This window comes from Boleophthalmus pectinirostris, unplaced genomic scaffold (genome assembly GCF_026225935.1).
Source record: "Boleophthalmus pectinirostris isolate CB_2022bp ecotype Guang Dong unplaced genomic scaffold, ASM2622593v1 HiC_scaffold_14, whole genome shotgun sequence".
In the NCBI taxonomy this organism is placed as follows: domain Eukaryota; kingdom Metazoa; phylum Chordata; class Actinopteri; order Gobiiformes; family Gobiidae; genus Boleophthalmus; species Boleophthalmus pectinirostris.
In genome coordinates, this window is record NW_026571047.1 from 36,208,702 (window position 1) to 36,233,737 (window position 25,036).

Genomic DNA, 25,036 nt, shown 5'->3' on the forward strand with positions numbered 1-25,036 from the left:
TCGTGATGTCATGATGAAGAGGTGGTTTTTAAGTTAAGAGAAAGAGAGAGACAGAGAGAGAGAGAGAGAGAGAGAGAGAGAGAGAGAAAAGAAGAATGTGGGGGTGACAGAGAGGAGGGATAGAGAGAGGGCGAAAGAGAGGAAGGGATAAAGACAGATGAGGTGAGAGAGGGAGAGGGATGGAGAGATGGAGGGATAAACGGAGAGAGAGGGAGAGAGAGAGGGGGTAAAGCGAGAGAGAGCGGGAAAGAGAGAGAGAGATGAAGAGAGAGAGAGGAGAGAGACGTAACGAGAGAAGCAGACAGAGAGAAGGGGAGAGAGAGAGAGCGAGCGATAAATATGAAGAGAGAGAGCAGGAGGGAGAAAGAGAGATGGAGAGAAAGAGACAGATGGTGAGAGAGAGAGATAGAGAAAGAGGGGAGAGATGAAGAGAGAAAGCGGGAGGGAAAGAGAGAGGGGTAAAGAGAGATGGCGAGAGAGAGAGGAGAGAGACGGAACAGCAGGAGCAGGAGAGAGAGAAAGGGAGAGAGAGGGATAAAGATAGATGAAGAGAGAGGAGAGAGAGAGGGAGGAATAAAGATAGAGAGAGAGAGATTGAGCGAAGAGAGATGGATGGAGAGAGAGAGAGAGCGAGCGGGATAAAAAGAGATGAAGAGAGAGATGGAGAGAGAGAACAGAAGCAAGAAAGAGAAATGGAGAGAAAGAGAGATGGAAAGAGAGAGAGGGAAGGATAAAGAGAGACAGAGAGAGAGATGGAGAGAGAAAGGGAGAGTGGGACAGAGAGAAATGCAATGAGAAAGGGAGAGAGAGAAAAAGAGAGAGAGAGAGGGAGGGCTAAAGAGAGATGGAGAATGAGAGAAAGGGGAGAGAAAGAGAGTTTCAAGTTCACAGCCGCTTTTACATTTAGTTTAGTAAAGATCGGTAATTCCAAGGCTGAAATGATCCAAACGATTCCAGTGAAGGTGTGTGGAGTTTAAAAACACTGTGGAGCACTTCCTGTATCCCCACATGATGACATCACAAGGTGGAACAGAGTGTTTTCAGTTTGAGAGAAGAAGGGTTTGTGTGTTAAACATGTGTGAATGAAACAAAACACATCTCCAGGTCTGTTTGTGATGAGGAAACAACATTAGAGAACAACAGAAATCAGAAAATAAGGTTTAAAAAAAATTCAAAATAATTGTTGATATTTTTCCGTGACTCACCGGTGCTGCTCCTGTCGCTCGGGTCCGACAGAATTTTCAGTCGAAGCTCGTGATCTGTTTTAATTTCATTTTTAATTTCACATTTGATTTAAAAAAACCACCACCAGCCGAGGCACCGCGATAGAGCAGAGTCACCGGAACATGAGCCAAAACCAAAAAAGGGATACACAAGGAAAACCCGGCCGAGAACCAGGACTAAACCAGGACTAAAGCAGGACTAAACCGGGACTGAGACCACCCAAAAGGACCCAAGTGTGTGTGGAGTTAGAGACAGACAGAAGAGAGAAACAAAACCAGGTTCAATCCCAAGTACCGGGTTGAGTCCGAGTTGAGACCGAGTTGAGTCTTGGTTGAGTTCGGGTTTTAGTCCAGGTTGAGTAAAGGTCGTGTCCAGATCAAGTCCAGTTTAGTCCTGTTTTAGTCCTGTTTTAGTCCAGGTTCAGTCCAGGTTAAGTCCAGGTTTAGTCCAGGATTAGTCCAGGATTAGTTCTGGTTTAGTTCTGTTTTAGCCCAGGTTTAGTCCAGGTTTAGTTCTGTTTTAGTTCTGGTTTAGTCCAGGTTTAGTTCTGGTTTAGTCCAGGTTTAGTCCAGGTTTAGTCCAGGTTTAGTTCTGTTTTAGTCCAGGTTTTAGTTCTGTTCTACTCCTGTTTGAGGCCAGTTTTTCTTCTGTTTTAGTCCTATTTTAGCCCAGGTCTAGTCCGGGTTTAGTCCAGGTCTAGTTCAGGTTTAGTTCAGGTTTAGTCCAGGTTTAGTCCAGGTTCATTACAGGTATAGTCCAGTTTTTAGTCCAGGTTTAAGTCCTGTTCTAGTTCAGGTTTAATCCAGGTTTAGTCCAGGTTTAGTCCAGGTTTAGTCCAGGTTTAGTCCAGGTTTAGTCCAGGTTTAGTCCAGGTTTTAGTCCAGGTTTAGGCCGTATTTTAGTCCATGTTTCAGTCATGGCAGAGTCCTGGTTGAGTCCAGGTTGAGTTCTAATTCAGGCTGACTTTAGTCCTGGTTCAGTCCTTTTTATACACTGGTCTTTTCTTAGTCTTAGTCTTTTCTAATCCAGATTGAGTCCTGGTTAAGACCTGGGACAGTCCAAGTCAAATTTTGGTCTGATTCTAGTTTAATCCTGGTTTAGTCATTATTTTAGTCCCTGGTCCAGTCCTGGTCTTAAGATGGTTTTTGAGCAGTTACCGTCCAAATGCGTAAAGTTAGATCGACTATAGGTCTGGTTTGGTCTCTCGGTCTAGTCCTGGTTGAGTCCTGGTTGAGTCCTGGTCCAGTCCTGGTCCAGTCCTGGTCCAGTCCTGGTCCAGTCCTGGTCTTAAACCGGTTTTGAGTCCCACAGAGCAGTTACCTTCCAGAGGAGTGAGGTTAGATCCGCCCTTTTTCCCATCGAGCTGTGAATACTGTTTGAGAAGGTTCTGCGCTTTACGGATGGTCCCTACAGCGCCACCCACAGGAAACAGGAGGAAGAGCACGAAGACAGAGAGAAGAGGAAGAGGAGGAGAGAGAGAGAAGAAGAGGAAGAGGGGGAGGAACCAAGGAACCAAACAAGGAGATAGGAAACCAAAAAGGAGACATTGAAGGAGAGAAAGAACAGCCTTAAAGAGCCAGCAGGGATGTAACAATATGTACACGTCATGTGAAATTATTATCAAACTCTCAAAAAGAAAAACAAAAAGTCCAAAAAACATGACCAGAATTAACAAAAGTAATCAAATTTTTTAAGTTTTGATGAATTAGTAAGTCCCTGTACGTGATTTTTCCATGTATTTGAGCATATGTCCACTGTGCAATGTCTGTACCTGTTACGTTTGGGCACCTTTTTTTTGCGCCTGTATTTTTTTTTGGTCTATTATTTGTAGTATTTTTCCCAGTTTTGTTTAGAAAGTTTTTCTTATTTTTGAATGGTTAAAGTTTATTTTTGATGGCTCCTCATTTCTAGCCTGATTCTTTGTGGAAACTGTTTGACCTCACAGCATTAGGATTCGTTCGCTGGATGGTAGGTGGGGACTTTTTTTATTTCACCAATCACTGCTGTTGGGTCGTGACGTTATGTAATGCTCCACTAACAGGATTAACTGGTTTATTAAACTTTTCCCAAATCCCGTAGGAAGAAGGACAATAACGTCTTTCCCCTTGATAAAATTCACCAAACATTCTCTTTGTTCTGGCTTTAAATCCTCGATCTCGGGAATCGTTGACAACACAGAATGTCTGGCTCTTCTCTAATTGGCTGGTGTCCGAACTCACACTTCCGGGGTTTTTGTAAACCGTCTAGTCTAGTGTATTCTGATTCCTGACCAAGTCGTTGGAGAGAGATAAAACTGAGCGGAGGCACTAGGTGGCGCCAGCCTGGCTACCTCATTTCCACTAGGAGCCTTTAAATCGTACGAGCCCGGTGTTCCGTCCCTCTCCCCCCCCCCGCTGTGGCTCGCTGTTCCCAAAGCACAAGCACATCCTCACACTGGGGAGGTGCCTCACTGACTCCAATGCCGATTTGTTAACCTTTTGTTAGCGTTGCTTTGTTTGCCCTGGTGAGTCCAGACATCGCGTTTTCATTGTTGCCCAAAAGAGAAATTCAATTTGTCAACTGGACAAAAGTTTATTTTGGTCGAATAAGTTTCTCAGCTCATCCAATCTGCTTCATAATTTCTGGTCAGATGCTGATGGACACTTCCTTATATCTGCCTAAAGGAAGAGCTAACTACTGAAACTGCTCTGAAACTCACACACATGCTTGTTTACAGTTTCTCTTAGATCGCACGGCCAATTGAACAAATTAGCAGAATCATTCAGAATCATAATGGAGCTTTCACATCTCTGGGCCTGACCTGACTGACTACTCCTAATAATAATAATAATAATAATAATAATAATAATAATACAGTAGACATATGTAGCGCTTTTTTGGACACTCAAAGACGCTTTACAAACAAATAAAACTACTACTACTCCTATTGTTCCCTTTGTTTGTTTTGATTTAGGTTTGAGGATGGAGTTGTAGATGGGAGACAGATGATGATCTGAGTCCTCCATTTCTGTTCAAGGAAGGATTTTCTTTCTTAACAAAAACAGCTTCTTTAATTCTCCTCTCAAACCAATTCTTTTCTCTGGCTCAGATTTGTACCTCACTGTCCTCAAAGGAGTGACCCGATGTACATCAGACTGAGGTCTTGTGTTGCTCTCGCGTCTTTACTTGTGAAGTGTCTGTTTTGTTTCTCCAGTGTGACGTTCACTGCCGTCTTCACTACACTGAATGGAGTAAATCACATCTGCTCTGTTTGTGGCTCGGTGTTTTGTCCTTTGGGTCGACCAGTTTCTGTCTTAAAGTGTTTGTAGGTTTGTTTTCGTTGTTATTTCATGTAGGGATAGTTTTTGGGCTTGTTTTTTCTTTAAGGTAGGGACGGTGTACGTATAAGAGCTGGCACCGTCCTTATTTTATGCTGGCCGGTTCCCCAGGGTCTGTTCTTTTTAATTTGGGAGCATGGGATAAGATTTATTTTTTTTTTTTTTGGTTCCGTCGTCCAAAATACAAAAAGACAAAAAAAAAAAAAGAACATTTAATCCTTAACTTTGTCTTCCGTGTCCCTTCTTAAATATGTTCTGATCTATTTTGGGTCGTAACAGTATCTCATTATAAAGCGTTTTAATGTCAGAGAATCAGGAAGTGCACGTTAGCATGCGCTTATAAACTCATCGTGGTGAGTAATGTGGACGCTCTGAACGCAGAAGATAAGTGAGGAAGAACTTCGGATCACTGCAAACTGTTTACAATCAAATAATTCTGTTTTTGACATTTTTAAGACGGTAAAAATCAGGTACAGAGACTTTTAATTACAGCTCATTCGATATTCCAGATTTGTTTTTTATATTTTTTTTTTATTCTACGATGTAATATCTGATTTAAAGTGCTGATTTTTTACACCTTTGTGAGAATTTCGTGTTAAATTTCCACAGAAGCGTGACTGGACTTGTATATGGTTACATCCCTCACACAGAGTTTTAAACAGCACATCCGCAGCCCTACAGGTGAGTGACAGGTGAGTGACAGGTGAGTGACAGGTGAGTGACAGGTGAAAGGGGGCGGGGCCTCTACAGCAGCAGGAAGCATCACATCATCACAGTTTAACACATTTCATAAACAGTTCACAATGTTAGTGTTGTTTGGGTTAAAAGTGCGTACGACAGGTTTTCAGCGTTTTTCTAATTCTGATTTGGTTTATCATATTTTTACGTCAGTTAAAGGTGCATTGTGTAACTTTTCGGTTGCTTGTTGCTTGCTCTACCTGGAATGTTCCACAGTGTGACATTAAACAGCTCTACTTTGCGTTTACCATATTTTTCGGACAGTAAGGCGCAGTGGATTATAAGGCGCATTAAGCCTGATGTGGTTCAGCTTCTTTCGGCCTAAAGGACACGACTCAGTGGAAGACGTGCGTTCATTCTGCGACGAGGCGACAGCGACAGTGCGATGAGTCGACGCAGAACTAGACTTCGCCCTTTACTTCACGAGGCTCCTGACTACAGCTGCCATAACGCTCCAACAATCCATCAAGCGGTGCGGCTTCGTAGTTTAACCAAAGTCGTACAAAAAATTTTGACAGATTTTTGAGCGCCGCGTGCCACATAAAATCGGTTTGAGGTCAGTAACACAACCAGAATTAATACATAAGACGCACTGTCGATCGTCCAAAAAATACGTTATTCAATTACAGGTGGTTTTATAGCTCAAAAACACCTAGAAAAACAGGCGTTCTGAACTTGAGCGGAGTCGCTTCTCCACAGATCTGACCTGTAACTTGGTCTTGGTTTGATCTCCATGAAGATAGAAAGGTTTAATGCCACTTTAGCTGTTTTCAAGTCGGTCAGAATGGTGCTGGTGTCAGTTCAAAGTGTTCACCGGTGAATGAGCCGAGTTCACACATTTACATGAACCCATGACGCGTCATCGACAGAGGAAGTGGATTTACCAACAAATAAAAACAAGGCCGTACGAAAACGGACAGCACAGGGAGGAAAATAACAATCATGGATCACATCATCGACACCAGCGAGAGTTTGTAGTTATACAAGTCATTATTTATGTGCCGAACTCTGCTACAAAATCAATCTGCTGAGAAGAAGACGACAGCGACGCCCAAACCAAAAATGTAATCTTATCAGGAGAACACGGACACATGCAAGAAGAACAGGACAGAGTACCGTATTTTCTGCACTATTAAGCGTTCTGGATTATAAGACGCACTGTCATTAAATGGTCTATTTTCAAACTTTTTTCCCCAATTAAACCGCGTGGGACTTTAAAGGAAACCCAACAGTGTGATGGGTGAGTGGTTTTGTTTGTTTGTTCGTTCACGGTGACTCTGGGCTTTGTTCAGTTGTGGCGTGTAGGGAGGGTGCTGTCTGGGACCAACGGATTGTCGGCGTGTTCGCAGTGACTCAGTTGTTCAGTCGTGTCTAGAAGTGGCACATTGCGCTCGCTTTTTCGGTTCGTTCCTCCGTTCCGTTCCTCGTTGGCGTGGAGTGATGAGTGTGTCTGCGGGTGTGTTTCGTTGTGCGGTCGCTGTCTGCTCTGTGTGTGTTTGCGTGTTCTGCGGGTGGTGCGGCTTTGTAGTTTACTGAAGTCGTACTGGTACACCCGAGTGGATTTGTGTATGGGGCGCTCTGGATTGTGGCGCGCACTCATTTTTTGATGCGGTTAGAGGGTAAAGACCACGTCTAATCATCTGTAAAATACTGTAGTTTTTGTAGACTCAAAACTTTTAATTTCATACATCTCAACTGCTTTTTGTTTGTTTATTTTCCTGTGTGTGACCTGGATGAACGTGCTGACGTCTTCTGTGTCGTCACGGTTCGCTTAGAAAAAAGTTGTACTTTTCGGTTTCTGAACGCTCTGATTTCCGGCGTGAACACGTGAGTAGGTTAAACATTATGTGCGTTAACCGGCACCGGCACATTTCTCTGTCGGCCTGAAAACTCCCACTGTGAAACACTCCATTTGACGAAGCCTCCACCACAAAAGTTACACGATGCACGCAAGGGGGAAAAGTTGAAAAAACAAAGTGTTAAAAATACAGTTTTAAGTTGTAAATAATTTGTAAAACAGAATCCCTCTGTCTCTGTCATCATGAGGAACACAACATCCAAAATGCAAAGATAATTTACGCACAAGGAAGGACTTTTTCCGACACTTTAAATGAAGCATGTTTTAGAGGTGTGAGTGTTCTAACCTGTCGTACGCACTTTACGGATTAGTTTGGGTTTAAGTGAGTTTGAAGGAGCAGGTTGTTATTTCTACACAGACTCAAACTGTGGGTTAGTTTCAGATTCAGACTCAGTTCAGACAGTTTTTAGTTTCAGCCTCGGCCTCCGTTCAAACTCACGAGGAAAGAGTTAAAGACAGAAGCTCGACCAGAGTTTGGGAGAGAAACGTTTAAGGGCAGAGTTTTTGTGTTTAAAAGTTTAATATTACGCAAAACGGACTCTTTCTGCAGTTTTAAGTCGTGTTCTGATGTTGTTCCCTCATCAAAAACACAAACAGAGCTGGAGTTGTGTTTGTTTCATTCACATGTTTGAGTAAAACTTTATTATTATGAGTCTTCTAACGTCTACAAAGAAACGTTCTGTTCCACCTCGTGATGTCATGAGGCGATAGTTTTTTAAGTTAAGAGAAAGAGTGAGAGAAAGAGAGGGGGGGGGGGTAAAGAGGTGAAGAGAGAGCAGAGGGAGAGATGAAGAGCGATGGAGAGACAGGGAGAGAGAGGACAAGAGAGGGGGTAGAGAGAGAGAGATGGATGAAGAGAGAGAGAGAGAGAGAAAGAGGGAGAAAGAAAAGAAGAGAGAGGGGAGAGATAAAGAGAGATGGATGGAGAGAAAGAGAGAGAGAGAGGGAGGGAGGGAGGGATGAAGAGAGATGGATGAGAGAACGAGATGGATAAAGAAAGATAGAAAGAGAGAGAGAGCAAGGGAGGGAGAGAGATAGATGGAGGGATAAAGAGAGATGAAAGAGAGAGAAAGGGGGAGAAAGAAAAGGAAAGAGGGGAAGATAAAGAGAGATGGATGGAGAGAGAGAAAGAGAGAGGGAGGGAGGGAGGGAGGGAGGGAAGAATAAAGATAAAGAGAGATGGAGAGAGAGAGAGAGGAGGAGAGGGGAGAAAGAGAGAGAAAGACAGAGAGGGATAAAGAGATGGAGAGAGAGGGGGAGAGGGAGAGAGAAAGAGAGAGGAGGGATAAAGAGATGGATAGAGAGAGATAAAGAGAGATGGATGGAGAGAGAGAAAGAGCAAGAGGGAGAGAAAGATAAAGAGAGATGGAGACAGAGAGGGATAAAGAGATGGAGAGAGAGAGATAGAACAATAAAAAAAGATGGAGAGAGAGAGGGATAAAGAGATGGATAAAGAGAGAGAGGAAGAGAAGGGGGAGAGAAAAAAGAAAAGAGAGGGAGGAAAAGAGAGAGAGAGGAGGGAGAGTGCGAGAGGGGGGTGGAGAGAGAGGGAAGGATAAAGAGAGATGGAGGGAGAGAGATGGAGAGAAGGAGAGGTAAAGAGAGATGCAAAGAGAGGGAGGAATAGAGAAAGAGAGAGAGTTTCAAGTTCTCAGCTCCTTTTCCCTTTAGTTTAGGCGGAATTATTCTCGTGAAGGTGTGTGGAGTTTAAAAACACAGTGGAGCACTTCCTGTATCACCACACGATGACATCACAAGGTGGAACAGAGTGTTTTGTGTTTGATAAAAGAAACCTAAACGTGTAGGGTTTGTGTGTTAAACATGTGTGAATGAAACAAAACATAACTCCAGGTCTGTTTGTGACGAGGAAACGACATCAGAACAGAAATCTGAGAATAAAGTAAAATGGGACCTTGACATGACATGAGACACTTTATTTCTTACATTAAACTGAAATGAAACTCAAAACAGCCAAATTAAATCTTACCATCATAATATTATGAATGCAGAAAGTAAGTGAGGAAGAACTTTGGGCCACTGTGAACGGTTTAAAATGAACTACAGTGATCCCTCGCTATATCGCGCTTCACCTATCGCGGCCTCGCTGCTTCGCGGAATTTTTTACAGTGCTTTATTTTTACAGTGAATCCTGATTGGCTTAGGGGCGTTACTGTTGTCTAGAAGTGAAAAAGGTTTATACATTAGCAACCATGATGAGAATGGCCACTGAACTTCAGCGCGCGGCACAAGAATGGGACCCTTTGATGTGTCGTTCATTGCAGTTCTCAAATATAATTGAAGGTGGGATGTCCGTTTATAAAAATCTTCTTGCTCAGAAAAAGAAAGAGTGCCAACAACTACCCATAACGATGTTCTTCTCTCGGAGAAAGACCCCTGCGCAGCCTTCAGTAGAAAAAGACGCTACAGCGCAACGGAGTCAGGACGAAGAGGCGCAGCTGGAGGGACTGTGAAATACGCGAGTGACAATGTTTCCTACCTTGTATTCATTACTATATAAAAATATTGTTTTACAACACCGTTCTTTAAACTATTATAGTTATTTGTAAGAAAACGTTAATATTTCTATTTCTTTAACACATGTTGGGCCTGAAAAAGAGGTTTTATTTTTTGTTTCATTCTGCAGTTCAGTATTGCATTGTAAAATCACAGTAAAAAATAAAGCTGACTACTTCGCGGATTTCACCTATTGCGGGTTATTTTTGGAACGTATCCCCCGCGATAAACGAGGGTTCACTGTAGTTCTGTTTTCAGGACAATAAAAGGAACAAAAATCAGGTAGAGCACCTTTAAAGCAAACTTAAATGTCCCAGTAGGAAATGGATCCTCTGCGTTTGACCCGTCCCTCAGTGTCTCTGGGTTAAACCGGTCTCCAGATCTGGTTATGATCCTGGAGTTTTGTTGGGAGTGTCTCATGTCACCTCAGACCTGCGTGAAGTCGCCTCCGTCAAACACAAACCTACACAAAAACTGTCAATCCTTTGTGCTACAGAAAGTTTTGTTTGTGCTGCTTTAGTTTTGGAGATATTAACGATTCTTTTATAGGTCAAACTGGGGTCAGCAGCCTCCAGGAAGCTTCAAAATGCTCTAAAACGACACAAAATGGAGTCAAAAAGTTTCATTTGTGCCATTCTGGTTCTTAAGATATAAAGAAAATGTTAAAACGTGCTAAAAAATTGCAAACTATTACATAAATTCTTTCTGTTTTTCCGGCTCCATGTCATTTCAAATTTCAAATAATAACTTTAAATATATGGACGCAAAAAGTAAAACATTAACAGCACTCAACAGCACAAACAAAACAGAAAGAATTTATGGAATAATTTGCAATTTTTTTTTAGCACATTTTAACATTTTCAGAGGGAACGAGGTGACGCCATCGGCCGAAAATAAAACCGGTAATATCTAAGAACCATAATCGCACAAACCAGCACCAACGAAGCACAAACGACTGACTCCATTTTGTTTTAGAGCATTTTGAAACTTCCTATAAAAGAATCATTAATATTTCCAAAACTAAAACAGCACAAATGAAACATTTTGCATCATAAACGATTGACTTAGTTTTTGTGTAGGTTTACGTTTACTTCACGCAGGTTCACCTCAGTCCCAGATTATATTTAAGGTGCACTGTGTAACTTTTCAGGTTTCCGCTACCATGGAGATGCTGTTGCTTTGCCTGTAATGTTCCACAGTACGGTATTAAACTTATAAAAGATGCATTTATACAGTTATGTGTGTTTTAACTGCTCAAAAATATTGAATATTGACCATACTTTGGAATATTGGAGGTAAAGCAATAACATTTCCATGCAGACGAGTAACTGGAGGCCCACTACCAGAAAAGTGACACAGTGCAGCTTTAAACTCAAACACATTTCTCAGTTTTGGGGGTTAGACTTTGGAGCATTTGTTAAGCCCGACTCTGAAACTCTGACTCTGGTTTCACAAACAGGAGAGAGCCTGAATCTCAAACAAAAAAAAGTGTTTAAACGGACAGAACAGCCGCCAACTTAAAATTACATGTTTCATCTGTAACTAAAGTATTTTAATCACTGTGATGTATTGTGTTTTTTAAGCAGCCAAACTGTAATTCGATACTAAAACTAGTATTGAAACTAGATCCTCATTCTTCGCAAGTACCAGAACTAAAAAAGTTTTATTTACAGGACAGAGCAGAACCTTTCCTGAACGTCTTTAGGACGGTCTGGAGCTGGATCAGAACAAATAGAAGATCACAGAGGCTAGAGTGTTTCCACAGATCGAGCAGCTTTGTGTAACGCCCCCTTCCCTGATCAGACGGTGATTCAAATTATATTAGAGGAAGACCTGTATTTTAAGTTTCATGCTGAGAATTACTGACCAAAACTGATGTTAAAGTTTAGTTTTTACCTGAACTTCACCTGACTTTTTTAAAATTTCAAATACTTAACTCAAGGTCTGCTCAACAAATAATAACTTGTTCTTGTATTTAACTTTTTTTGGTAAAACAAAATAAATAGTATAATGTAACAATTATATAATAATACAAATTAAATAAATAAAATATCAACTAGACATAAGAAACTACTAAAAGTACAACAAGGCGACTAAATGAAATAATGAAACAGCATGAGCCTGTTTGGTGCACGTGCATGTCCTACAGAACAACTCATTTTACTTGGCTTTCTGAAAAATAACTCCAGTGCCTGATCATAAGGGACCTCTCCTTGGGTTCTGGCTCATTTAGTGTGCGGGGGAAGCGTCTGCAGACAGAGAGTCAGGTCCGCAGAGCAAATAGTGCAAATGTTTTACATGCTGACATGTATGTGCGGATCAAAATCACATATCAATTTGTGGCCCTTGGTTTTCACTCTGTGATGCAGTGCCACAGATTGGTCTGTGTGTGGGGAAACACTGGACTAGAATAAACTCTTGGACCCATGGACCCGACTTGGACACTGAGGGATTACACAGATATGAGGACACATGGGAATAGAAAAAACAGTTCTACCATTTAATGTTGAAAATCACAGTATATTGTATAAATATACTATATATATAAAGGATGTTTTTATTCTCATCCTGGTTGTTTGAAATTTTAGTATCGTGACCACACTACGTCCAACTATAAGAATTCAATCTAAAAGGCGGAGTTGGTGATAAAAACAACCTACAACTGAGAACGAAGCCTGTGTAAACATTTGAATGACTCCCTGAAATTCCCTCTGGACCTGGGTCAGTTTTACACTCATCAGCTGCAAATATCAGGTTCTGTTGTGAAACCAGAGTCAGACTAAACCGGAGCCAAAGCTTCGAGCGAGGGCCAGGGGGCAACACTGAGCTGCGGTTTAACTGTTACAGCCTGCAGCGGACAACAGGGGGCGACACTGAGCTGCGGTTTAACTGTTACAGCCTGCAGCGGTCAACAGGGGGCGACACAGAGCTGAGGTTTAACTGTTACAGCCTGCAGCGGTCAACGGGGCGACACAGAGCTGAGGTTTAACTGTTACAGCCTGCAGCGGTCAACAGGGGGCGACACAGAGCTGAGGTTTAACTGTTACAGCCTGCAGCTCAACAGCGACACTGAGCAGTTAACGTTATAGCTTGCAGCGGTCAACAGGGGGCGACACTGAGCAGTTACCTGGGATGTAGACTGGTCAGAGGGGAAGAGAGGAAAAGGTTAGTTAAAATAATAATAATAATTCGGTTTAAAACAACAGAAACTGAAAGAGGAGAGAGACAAAAGGAGAACAGAGGAGGCTTCATCAACAGCTCCAGTTCATCTGAGAAATGCAGATTCAATGGATTATCAATGGATTTTTGATGAAATTGTAATAAAAAGTGAAAAAAAATAAAAATCTAAATTAACTGCAGATTTGACAGATGTTCATGGGTTGAAGGATTTTGTGAGGACCTTTCCACATTTTAAACAGTATTTTCTTTTTCTTTTCTTTTTTTTTTATTTGTAATTTATTCAGTGCTTTTTTTTCTCCACATAAGTCATAAGATATATATGTAGTTTTATTTTCACACAAAAAATTAATAATGTAAGGGTACATAAAAAATAATAAAATAAATAAAATAAAATATATAAAATAAAATAAATAATAATAAAATAATAAAATTGTAAGTGAATTCAAAATGTAAGTCACAGTATAAATGCAGTTTTTTTCCACACATAAAATTAATATCAATGTAAGGGGATATAAAAAAAATCTATTTAATTAATTAATAAAAAATCTAATTAATTAAATAAATAGTAATGATAATGATAATGAACCAATAAATTAAATCAAATTAAAAAGATAAATAAATACATAAATAAATAATGAAAACTATTTTAGCGATCAGTTTATGACATTAATCGTTTGGTTAATTGCTTTAATGTTTCATCGCCTGCTTGTTTCTATGGATACGTCATTGCTCTGTCTGGAATGTTCCACGGTGTGACTTTAAACAGCTCTACTTTACATTTATTCACTCACAGGTGGTTTTAAAGCTCAAAAATACTTAGAAAAACAGGCATTTTGACTGTGAGCGGGGTCGCCTCTCCACAGATCTGACCTGTAACTCAGTCTGGTTTGGTCTCCGTGAAGATAGAAAGGTTTAATGCCACACTGTGGAACATTCTAGACAAAGCATTAACGTGTCCGGTCGTTGATGAAGCCTCCGTGTGAAAGATGAGTTTGGATTAGACGTCCCTGCACCGCGATGCACCTGATCAGCCCCAGGTTCTTTGACAGGTCGGGTTTGGGGGGCGGGGTCTCGTACCTGGTCTCTTGGGCAGTTTCTTGGTGGGCGTTTCCTTCCGTTTGGTCTGGACGGCGGGCGAGTACAGGGCCCCGGAGGAGGCGCTGTTCTTCCTGAAATGGTCCTTGAGGCCTTTGATGGAGCGGTCCAGCTGAGACGAGCGGATCTGGTAGTACACGTTCATGAAGTCTGAGGAACACAGAGAAGACCCAGGTTAGACCAGATTTAGACCGGGTTTAGTCATGGTTCAATTAAGTTTTAATCTTGCTTTGTCCTGGTTTAGTCCTGGCTCAGTCAAGCTTTAGTCCTGATTTAATCCTGGTTTAGTTCTGCTTTACTCCCCATTCAGTCCTCCTTTTGTCCTGCTCAAGACCTGCTTCAGTCCTGGTCTAGTTCTGCTTTAGTCCTGGTTCTGTCCTGACTTGGTGCTGATTCTGTCTTCCTTTAGACCTTGTTTAGTCCTGCTTCAGTCCTGCTTAAGTTCTGGTTTAGGCCTGTCTTAAAAACGGTTTAAACCTGGTTTGGACCTGGTTTAGGCCTGGCTTAATGCTGGTTTAGTCTTGGTCCAGTCCTAGTTGATTCCTGGTCCAGTCCTAGTTGATTCCTGGTCCAGTCCTGGTTCAGTCCTGGTTCAGTCCTGCTTCAGTCCTGGTTCAGTCCTGGTTCAGTCCTTGGTTCAGTCCTTGCTTCAGTCCTTGTTCAGTCCTTGTTTCAGTCCTGTTTTAGTCCTGTTTTAGTCCTGTTTTAGTCCTGGTCCGGTTCTGGTTCAGTCCTGGTCCAGTCTTGGTTCAGTCCTGGTCCAGTCCTGGTCCAGTCTTGCTTCAGTCCTGGTCCAGTCCTGGTCCAGTCCTGGTCCAGTCCTGGTCCAGTCTTGGTTCGGTCCTACTTCTGTCCTGGTCCAGTCCTGGTCCAGTCTTGGTTCGGTCCTACTTCTGTCCTGGTCCAGTCCTGGTCCAGTCCTGGCCCAGTCCTGGTCCAGTCCTGGGTCCCTGGTCCAGTCTTGGTTCTCCTACTTCTGTCCTGGCCCAGTCCTGGTCCAGTCCTGGTCCAGTCCTGCACTTCTGTCCTGGCCCAGTCCTGGTCCAGTCCTGGTCCAGTCCTGGTCCGGGTCTCACCCTGGTTCCTGCCGTACTCCGTGAGCCAGCCTGAGATGCAGATGATGTCCTGGAGAACGGCTTCGGGCAGATGTTCCAGGACCACGTCTTCCTGGACGTCGAGCTCGTCGTCGGGTCCGAGCTCGGCCCCCAGAGCGTCCAGGATCAGGATGGGAGGGACCGGTTTACTGTACCGGGTCAGAAGGCTCCGGAACTCTGCCTCCAGGAGCTCCTTCCCCTTCTCAAACAAGGACTTCTGCACAACGGAACGGAGGGAGGAGAGAGAGAGAAGGAGGGAAGAGGAGAGAGAGGAGAGAGAGGAGAGAGAGGAAAGAGGCAGTGGGAGGGAGAAAGAGGGAGGGATAGAGGGAGAGGAGAGTGAGGAAGGGACAGATACAGAGGAGGGAGAAGACAGAAGGAGAGAGAAGGAGAGAGAGGGAAGAGAGATGAAGGAGAGAGGGAGGAGAGAAAGAGAGAGAGAGAGAAAGGAGGGAGGGAGAGGAAGAGGGGGGTAGAAATAGAGAAAGAGAGAGGGGGAAGAGAGGAAAGAGGCAGTGGGAGGGAGAGAGATGGAGAGAGCAAGAAAGCGAGAGGGAGAGACGGAGGCAGATAGAAAGAGAGAGAGGGAGGGAGGGAGAGAGAGAGAAAGGGAGGGGAGATAGAGAGAGAGGAGGGAGAAAGGAGAGAGCGAGGGAGAGAGAGGGGGAAGAGAGACAGATAGGAGGGGAGGAGAGGGAGAGGAGAGAGAGGAGGGAGAGAAGGGGAGAGAGGGAGATGGAAACAGAGAGAAAGAAAGGAAGAGAGGGAGGCAGCTAGAAAGAAAGTGAGGGATGAGAGAGAGGAGAGAGAAGTGAGAGAAAAGAGAGAAGAGAGAGGGAGAGAGAGAGAAGCGAGAGAGGGAGAGAGATAAAGAGAAGCAAGAGAAAGAGAGAGGAGAGAGAGATAAAGAGAAGTGGGAGAAAGAGAGGGAGGGAAAGAGACAGAGAAAGGAGAGAGAGAGAGAGAGAGAGAGAGAGACGGAGAGAGAGGAGCAAGAGAAAGAGAGGGATGGTGACAGAGAAAGAGAGAGAGCAGAGGAGAGAGGTGAGAGAGAGGAAGGAGAGAGAAGGGGAGCAGAGAGAGCAGGAAAGCAATGAGGGAGAGAGAGTGAGAAAGGAGAGAGTGAGGGAGAGAAGGAAGAGAGACAAAGAGAGAGAGAGAGGAGAGAGTTGGGAGAAAGGAGAGAAAGAGAGAGAGAAAGGGAGGAATGAGACGGAGATAGAGAGAAAAAGGGGTGGGGGCAGAGACAGAGGGAAGAGGGAGAGAGAAACAGGGATGGAGACGGAGTTTTCGGGATTAACAGTGTGTTTTTATTTTGTCAAACCTCGTTGATTTCAGATTCATGTTAATCTACACAAAACACTCAAGTTGTGTAACAGTTTATGGTTCAAGATATACAGTATTTACACACACACACACACACACACACACACACACACAACACACACACACACACACACACACACACACACACACACACACACACACACACATACACACACAACACACACACACACAAACACACACACAAACACACACATAAACACACACACACAACACACACACACACACACACACACACACACACACACACACATAAACACACACAACACAGCACACACACAAACACGCACACACAAACACGCACACACAAACACACACACGCACACACAAACACAAATATACACAAATACACACACACGCACACACACACACACACAAATATCCACAAATACACACACACACACACACACATAAACACACACACACATAAACACACACACACACACACACACACACACATAACACACACACACACACACACACACACACACACACACACACACACACACACACACACACACACACACACACACACACACACGCAAATATACACAAATACACACACACAAACACACCAACACGCACACACACACACACACACAAATATACACAAATACACACACACAAACACACAAACACACACACATGAAAACACAAACATGCACACGCGCACACATGCACACACACACACACACACACACAGACACATAAACACTAGAGCAGAGAGTCGGACTTAAACACAAAGACCTTAAGTCGACTTCAGTTCCAGTGTAAACAGATCTAAAGACGTACCACCGTGTTGAGCTCGGGGCTGTCGGGGTTGTTGTCCTGAAAATACTCCACGGCTTTTTGGATTTTGGCGATGCAGGACAAGTACTCGTCCAGACGCCCGGTCGGACTGAGACGCACGAGAAAACGAAACAGAGAGAAAGTAAAGAAAAAAAAGAAAATGATCTGTGTAACTTTTTCTTTCTTTCTCTGGTTGAGGATCCGTCAAACGCTTTTCTCTGTGGATATTTAGCTGTTGCTTTGTCTGGAATGTTCCGCAGTATGGCTTTAAACCTTTCTATCTTCACGGAGACCAAACCGGACAGAGTTACAGGTCAGATCTGTGGAGAGGCGAGACCCGCTCACAGTCAGAGAGTCTGTCTGTCGAGGTGTTTTTGAGCTGTGAAACCAGCTGTGATTGAATAAATGTAAAGTAGAGCTGTTTAATGTCACACTGTGGAACATTCCAGGCAGAGCAATGACGTATCCATAGAAACAAGCAGGTGATGGACCCTCCGACAGGAAAGTTACACGGTGCAGCTTTAAGCCTGTGCATTCTTTAATATCACAAGGACCACAAGAAGAACTAAAGAAGGACTAAACCAGGACTAAGCCAGGTCTAAACAAGGACTAAACCAGGATTAAACCAGGTCTAAACCAGGACAAAACCAAGACTAAACCAGGACTAAACAAGGTCTAAACCAGGACAAAACCAGGACTAAACCAGGACTAAACAAGGTCTAAACCAGGACTAAACCAGGACTAAATAAAAATAAACCAGGTCTAAATAAGGACTAAACGGGGATCAAACCAGGACTAAACCAGGAGGACTGAACCAGAACTGAACCAGAGTTAAATCAGGACTGAACCAGGACAGGACTGAACCAGGACTGAACCAAGACTCAGCCAGGTCTAAACCAGGTTTAAACCAAGACTAAACCAAGACTAAACCAAGACTAAACCAAGACTAAACCAAGGACTAAACCAGGACTAAACAAGGTCTAAACCAGGACTAAACCAGGATCAAACCAGGACTAAATAAGGATCAAATTAGAATTAAACCAAGACTAAACCAGATCTAAAACCAGGAGTAAACCAAGACGAAACCAAGACTAAACCAAGACTAAACCAGGACTGAACCAGGATCAACCCAGGACTAAACCAATGTTAAACAAGGTCTAAACCAGGACACTAAACCAGGACTAAACCAGGTCTAAACCAGGACTAAACCAGGCCTCAGCCTCACCCCTCTCTGATGATGCGGTCCGTGTCCTTGGCGACGTGGTAGTATCCGATGACGTGGTCCATGCAGCTCAGGGTCTTGTCCACGTTTTCCTGGAGCCGCTGCAGGTTTTCCGTCTGTTTGTGGACCGGGATAATGGAATTCTCCAGCTGCATCAGGCGGCTCTCGAATGAGGACAAGATCGACACCTGACGAGTGACAGGAGCAGAGGGAGGGCAAAACACACTGTCCATTAATCAGCTCATGTCCTGGTCAAGACTAGACCAGGGCTGCCCAAACATTTGTACTGAAAAGACCATCAGAGGAGAGAAGAGTAGATGTAATGCCAGAGCAAATGAAGCTTCAAGAAGCTTTACGCTGGAGTGAACCAATTGGATGAAAGGCTTCAATGCTTCATCTGCCCATCACTAGGAATAACATGATCATGACATAAAGCTCTGCCTTTATACAATCAAACTGCACACAGGCTTAGGGAGACCGCAATTATTAACAGAATACAAGATAGTGAAGGGCCTGCCTGTAATTTCGATTTGTGTGTCAAATCTCCAAACTCATATAATCGAGTTTAAAACGATTTAAAGCTAAGTATATTTATTTAATTTTTTAAATATAGAGATTGTAAAACAGCTGCATATAGAGTTTATTTTGGATACATTTATGTTTTTCTGCCTATTTTCATGTTCAAAGTTTATTTTATTAATTTTATGCTTTATACTTTGCAAAACTGCTCTAAGGTTCATATTTGTAGCCTTTATTTATTTTCAATTTGAAAGTTTTGCGTAAACCAATAACAAAGTAAAAACAAATCAACAAATATAATAACAAAGTGTTTTTTTTTGTTTCATGGTATCCCCAGGTTTGACTACCCCAAATTTAAGACTTTTTAAGACCTTTATAAGACCTTGCACCCATTATGCAGGCGAAAAACACCAGATCCAATTTTAATAATGATCAAAGAACTAGAGAAACTATATCTAGAATTTAAGAGCCAACCTGGAAAGTTTTCCATAAACCAATAACAAAGTAATAATAATAAGAAATCAACAAATACAATAACAAAGAGTTGTTGTTTTTTTTTTTTGCAGAATAAATGCATCATGTAACTAAAATTTAATCGTTTGAATAATCGTGATTTCAATATTGACCAAAATAATCGTGATAATTATTTTTTTCCCATAAACAAACAGCCCTACTTAAAGATCTTGTTGGTGTGTCACTCGTGGTCAAACTTGGTCTCTTATTTATTTATGTTCTATGTTTCTATGTTTGTGTGCTGCTTTTGTTGTTGTGTTGTTCTATCTTTGTGTTAAAGCTGTGCTCCTCTGTCCCAACACAAATTTCTTCTTCAGAAAGGATTATTTTATACAGTTACACCTCTTTATTCATCACGAAAATCATCATTCATAAAAGTTTGACTCTTTTAATGCAGCGTTATATGACACTCTGTCCTCACTAGGGATGGGCATGATTAATCGATTAATCGATAATTGATCATTAAGAATTTCATCGATTATGTTAATTTTAATCGACAAACCGAATGTAGGTTGCTGTGCGTAGCGTGACCAAACAGGTGTGTACATGTGTCTCTGCATCAGAAGGAGCGAGACACAAACAGTCGGTCAGTCTGTAACGTACCGAAGCACAAATGCGTATTTAACGATGATTTGTACAAGAAATTCCACGCTTTCAGTTGCGTTCGGGACAAGTGTGAGTCCATGTCCACAGTGTACAAAGCAGGAACATATTTCGGTGTCCAGTGGGAAAAAGTTTTTCCAGGTGAGAGTCGCGCAATGTTGATGATGAGTCCCCACCTCCCACCCCCTGTACGCCTGTCCTGGTTACAAAACGCAAATCTGGTCACAACCTGTATTCCAATTACCTGTATTCCACTGAGTTATGTCTTTTAATCCAACAGAAATTGAACCGCATCAGCGACACAAGAGCTGTAGTTTTATCTTCACTTAGTTTATGCAAATTAGTGATGTGGTTTTAAGTTTTGTTTCTGTGAGAGTTGTTCAAAACTGAATTAAACACATTATAATGTCAAACGGGCTGATGTGTCATAAAGTTGAATTTATTTATGCAGATTAGTAGTGCAGATAGTAATAATAATGATGATCATTTTAATATAAAAACATTAATGATTAATCGATAATCGATCATTAATTCTTCCGACGATCGATTAAGAAAATTTCATCGAATGCCCATCTCTAGTCCTCACCACAGACTGTATAAAGATGTAAGTCTGTACAGAGTCACCACAGACTGTATAAAGATGTAAGTCTGTACAGAGTCACCACAGACTGCAGAAACATAAAAATAAAAGATAAAGTCTGTCCAGAGTTTTTATAAACACAGTCTGTGCTTCTCACCATTCCCTTTGTGAGCTGGTCACTCTTCTCCAGGTTTTCTCTGATGAACGACAGCGTCTCCTGCTCCTGAAACACCACGTAAAACACATGTTTAATGAGTTTATATTTACGCACTTCATGTTTTTAATCTGTCACGTTCACGGTCTGCGGGAAAGTGGTGTTAGCTCTAGCTTTAGCATTAGCTCGGACCTGCTTGAGTTTGTCTTCTATCTCCCGTTTCCGCGCAGAGTCCTCCGTGGGGACCATCCTGGAACCGAGGCCCATCTACCTCCTCTGTGTGTGAGAAATGTTATTCAATTATGTTCACGCAAAAGGCAAAAGTTTTTACGGCTGCACCGGAGCTAACCAGGCTAACTGTGAAAATGCTAACGGAGCAAAAACAAACGGACTTCCGGTTCCGCTTCCTCCTCCGCAGGCTCGTTCCTTTTAGTTTTTTTATTTATTTTTTTAATTTAATGAATTAAAATTAAAATTAAAATTAAAATTAAAATTAAAATTAAAATTAAAATTAAAATTAAAATTAAAATTACATACAAACTGAATTTCTCTTTTTGCCAATAAAAATGAAAATAAAAATAAAATACACATTGAATTTCTCTTTTTGCCAATAAAAATAAAAATAAAAATAAAAGCAAAAACATACGGATTTCCAGTTCCGCTTCCTCCTCCCCAAGCTCATTTCCTTTTTTTTTTTTTTTTTTTTATTTAATTTAATGAATAAAAAATGTTTATAAAAATTTAAATTAAAATTACATACAAACTGAATTTCTATTTTTTCAATAAAAAAATAAAAATAAAAAAATACACATTGAATTTCTCTTTTAGCCAATAAAAAATAAAAATGAAAATAAAAATAAAATACTCATTGAATTTCTCTTTTTGCCAATAAAAATAAAAATTAAAATAAAATACAAATTGAATTTAGCTTTTTGCCGATTCAAATAAAAAAATTAAAATGGAATAAAAACAAATCTCTCCTTTTGCCAATAAAAAAAGAGTAAATAAACAAAATTGACTAAAACTTAGACTAAAAAGGTTTATTATTATTAGTAGTAGTAAAGTTTATTTTCTGTGCAGCTTTGTTTGTCTCAGATGAACTGAAACATGAACCTAAATTTAAATGTTAATCTTTAATATTTTTATGTTTTGAAATCAATGTGATGAACCAGTATCTGTCAAGCTTTTCACACTAAGTACCACCAAAGGCCAGGACTGTAACAGGACTACTCCAGGTCTAATCTAGGACTAAACCAGGTCTGAAAGAGGAATCGATATTACCACAAAATAAGCAAAATAAATAAAACAGTGTATTTTCTCCAACTTCTAATCACAGAATTTAAAATAATGCAGTAATATCTATGTTTAATCAGTCATAAATGTGAATATATGAAAAGCAAATACACGTCACGAGTCTAAAATGTGAGTTTTTGGAAAGAACTTTGGGATAATTCTTATGATGTGATTAGTTTTTATTTACAGAGACTTGGTGTAAATGTGTTTTGTCGTGGACACACTTTTCGTGAATAGCCACACTCCAAACTTCCTCCGTCACAAAGCTCCGCCTCCTCTCCTCTTTTGCCTCTTTTCTCTGGTCTCGTCTTTCACTCTTGTCGTTTATCTTCCCCTCTCTCCCTCTCTTTTGTCCTCTCCACGTTTCTCTCCTCCCCTCGCTCTCCCTCTCTCTTTTGTCTGATTTCAAACTCATGTTCTCTCTCTCCCCCTCCCTCTTTTTTTGTCTCTCAAACTTGTGTTCTCTCTCTTTCTCCCTTCCTCCTGGTCTTTTTTTGTCTCCCTCCTTCCTCTCCTTCTCTTTCTCTCTTTCTCACCCCCTCTCTTCTTTCCTCTCTCCACATATCACCCTCTCCTTTGGTCTCCCTCTATTTCTTTTTTGTCTTGTCTCGTGTCCTCTCTCCCTTTCTCTCCCTTCTCTCTCTCCTTCTTTCTTTTTGTCCCGCCTGTCTCCTTCTCTCTCTCTCTCTCTCTCTCTCTTCTTTTGTCCTCCCTCTCTCCTCTCTCTCTCTTCCCCTTCATCTCTCCCTCTCTCCTTTTGTTTTCCCCCTCTCTTTTTGTCTTTTTGTCTCTCTCTCTCTCTGTACCTCTCCTCCTCTCTTTCTCTCCTTCTCACCCACTTCTCTTCTTCTCTGTCTCCATTTATCTCCCTTTCTCTCTGTCTTTCTTTTTTCTTTCTCTCTCTCACCCCTTCTCTGCCTCTCTCTCTTTTTCTGTCCTCTCTCTCTCCATCCTTTTATCTCTCTCTCTCTCTCTCTCGTCTTGTCTCCTGTCTACCTTTGTCCTCCCTCTCTTTCTCTCTCTTTCTTTCTCCCCCCTCCTTTGTCCTCCATTTCACCCCTCTCTCCTTTTGTCCTCCCTCTTTCTTCTTCTCTCCATCCCTCTCTCCTTCTATCCTTTTATTGTGCTCCCTCTCTTCTTCTCTCTCCCTCCTTTCCTCCCTCTTTTGCTGTCTGTTTCTCTCCTCCTCTCCTTTTGTTTTGTTCTTTCTCTTTCTTCTTCTCTCTCTCCTTTTCTCCCCCTCTTTCTCTCTCCTATCCTCCCTCGTTTGTCCTACCTCTCTCCTCCTTTTGTGCTCCCTCTCTCTGTCTGGAGGAATGTCCCTTTTTTGTCCTTTCTTTCTCTCGCCCTCTCTCCCTCCCTCTTTTGTCCTCTCCTTTTGCCCTCTGTTTCTCTCCCCCTCTCCTTCTGTCCTCCCTCTCTCTGTCCGTAGGAATGTCCCTCTTTTGTCTTCCCTCTCTCTTCTTCTCTTTCCCCTTCTCTCCCTCTCTTTCTCTCTCCCTCCCTCTTCTGTCCTCCCTCTCTTCTCCTCTCCTTCTGTCCTCCCTCTCTTCTCCTCTCCTTCTGTCCTTCCTCTCTCTGTCTGTAGTAAAGTTACTTTTTTGTCCTCAGTTTCTCTGTTCCCTCTCTCCTCTCTCCTTCTTTCCTCACTCCATTTCTCTCCCCCCCTCTCCTTCTGTCTCCTCCCTCTCTCTGTCCGGTGGAATGTCCTCCTTTTTTTGTCCTCTCTTTCTCTCTCCCTCCCTCTTCCGTCCTCCCTCTCTCCTCCTCTCCTTCTGTCCTCCTCGTCTCATTCTGTCTTTTTGTCTTCCCTCTCTTCTCCTGTCCTTTTGCCCTCTGTTTCTCTCCCCCTCTCCTTCTGTCCTCCCTCTCTCTGTCCGGTGGAATGTCCATTTTTTTGTCCTCTCTTTCTCTCTCCCTCCCTCTTCTGTCCTCCCTCTCCCTCTCTCCTTCTGTCCTCTCTCCATTTCTCCCCCCCTCTTCTTCTGTCCTCCCTCTCTCTGTCCGGTGGAATGTCCTCCTTTTTTTGTCCTCTCTTTCTCTCTCCCTCCCTCTTCCGTCCTCCTCTCTCTCCTCTCCTTCTGTCCTCCTCGTCTCATTCTGTCTTTTTGTCTTCCCTCTCTTCTCCTGTCCTTTTGCCCTCTGTTTCTCTCCTCTTCTCCTTCTGTCCTCCCTCTCTCTGTCCATAGGAATGTCCCTCTTTTGCCCTCTGTTTCCCCCCCTCTCTCCTTTTTGTCCTCTCCCTCTCTTCTTCTCCGTCCCTCCTTCCCTCCCTCTTTTGCTGTCTGTTTCTCTCCTCCTCTCCTTTTGTTTTGTTCTTTCTCTTTCTTCTTCTCTCTCTCCTTTTCTCCCCCTCTTTCTCTCTCCTATCCTCCCTCGTTTGTCCTCCCTCTCTCCTCCTTTTGTCCTCCCTCTCTCTGTCTGGAGGAATGTCCCTTTTTTGTCCTTTCTTTCTCTCGCCCTCTCTCCCTCCCTCTTTTGTCCTCACCTTCTCTCCCCTCTCCTTTTGTCCTCCCTCTCTTCCTCCTCTCCTTTTGCCCTCTGTTTCTCTCCCCCTCTCCTTCTGTCCTCCCTCTCTCTGTCCGTAGGAATGTCCCTCTTTTGTCTTCCCTCTCTCTTCTTCTCTTTCCCTTCTCTCCCTCTCTTTCTCTCTCCTCCCTCTTTGTCATCCCTCTCTCCTTCTGTCCTCCTCTTCTCATTCTGTCTTTTTGTCCTCCCTCTCTTCTCCTGTCCTTTTACCCTCTGTTTCTCTCCTCTTCTCCTTCTGTCCTCCCTCTCTCTGTCCGTAGGAATGTCACTTTTTTGTCCTCCGTTTCTCCGTTCCCTCTCTCCTTCTGTCCTCACTCCATTTCTCTCCCCCTCCTCTTCTGTCCTCCCCTCTCTCTGTCCGATGGAATGTCCAATTTTTTGTCCTCTCTTTCTCTCTCCCTCCCTCTTCTGTCCTCCCCTCTCTCCTCCTCTCCTTCTGTCCTTCCTCTCTCTGTCTGTAGTAAAGTTAC

The 25,036-nt window shown here is 42.5% G+C and overlaps 1 protein-coding gene across 7 annotated transcripts in view; it reads right to left on the reverse strand.

Moving 5' to 3' along the window:
- The window catches only part of exoc7 (exocyst complex component 7), a 35,253-nt gene extending 14,119 nt beyond the window's left edge, over positions 1 to 21,134 (reverse strand). Inside the window, exons 1-9 of one of the 7 annotated variants that reach the window (XM_055150500.1) lie at positions 20,937 to 21,134; positions 20,748 to 20,813; positions 18,379 to 18,563; positions 17,157 to 17,262; positions 15,003 to 15,237; positions 13,909 to 14,076; positions 12,779 to 12,790; positions 2,539 to 2,631; positions 1,206 to 1,259 (exon numbers count right to left, since the gene is read on the reverse strand). In XM_055150500.1, coding sequence (XP_055006475.1) covers positions 1,206 to 1,259; positions 2,539 to 2,631; positions 12,779 to 12,790; positions 13,909 to 14,076; positions 15,003 to 15,237; positions 17,157 to 17,262; positions 18,379 to 18,563; positions 20,748 to 20,813; positions 20,937 to 21,011 — 994 coding nt within the window. In that variant the 5' untranslated portion in view covers positions 21,012 to 21,134. The remainder of the gene's footprint in view (positions 1 to 1,205; positions 1,260 to 2,538; positions 2,632 to 12,778; positions 12,791 to 13,908; positions 14,077 to 15,002; positions 15,238 to 17,156; positions 17,263 to 18,378; positions 18,564 to 20,747; positions 20,814 to 20,936) is intronic. The other 6 variants (XM_055150495.1, XM_055150493.1, XM_055150497.1 and 3 more) reach the window with 6 other exon arrangements.
- Between the last annotated feature and the right edge of the window lie 3,902 nt (positions 21,135 to 25,036).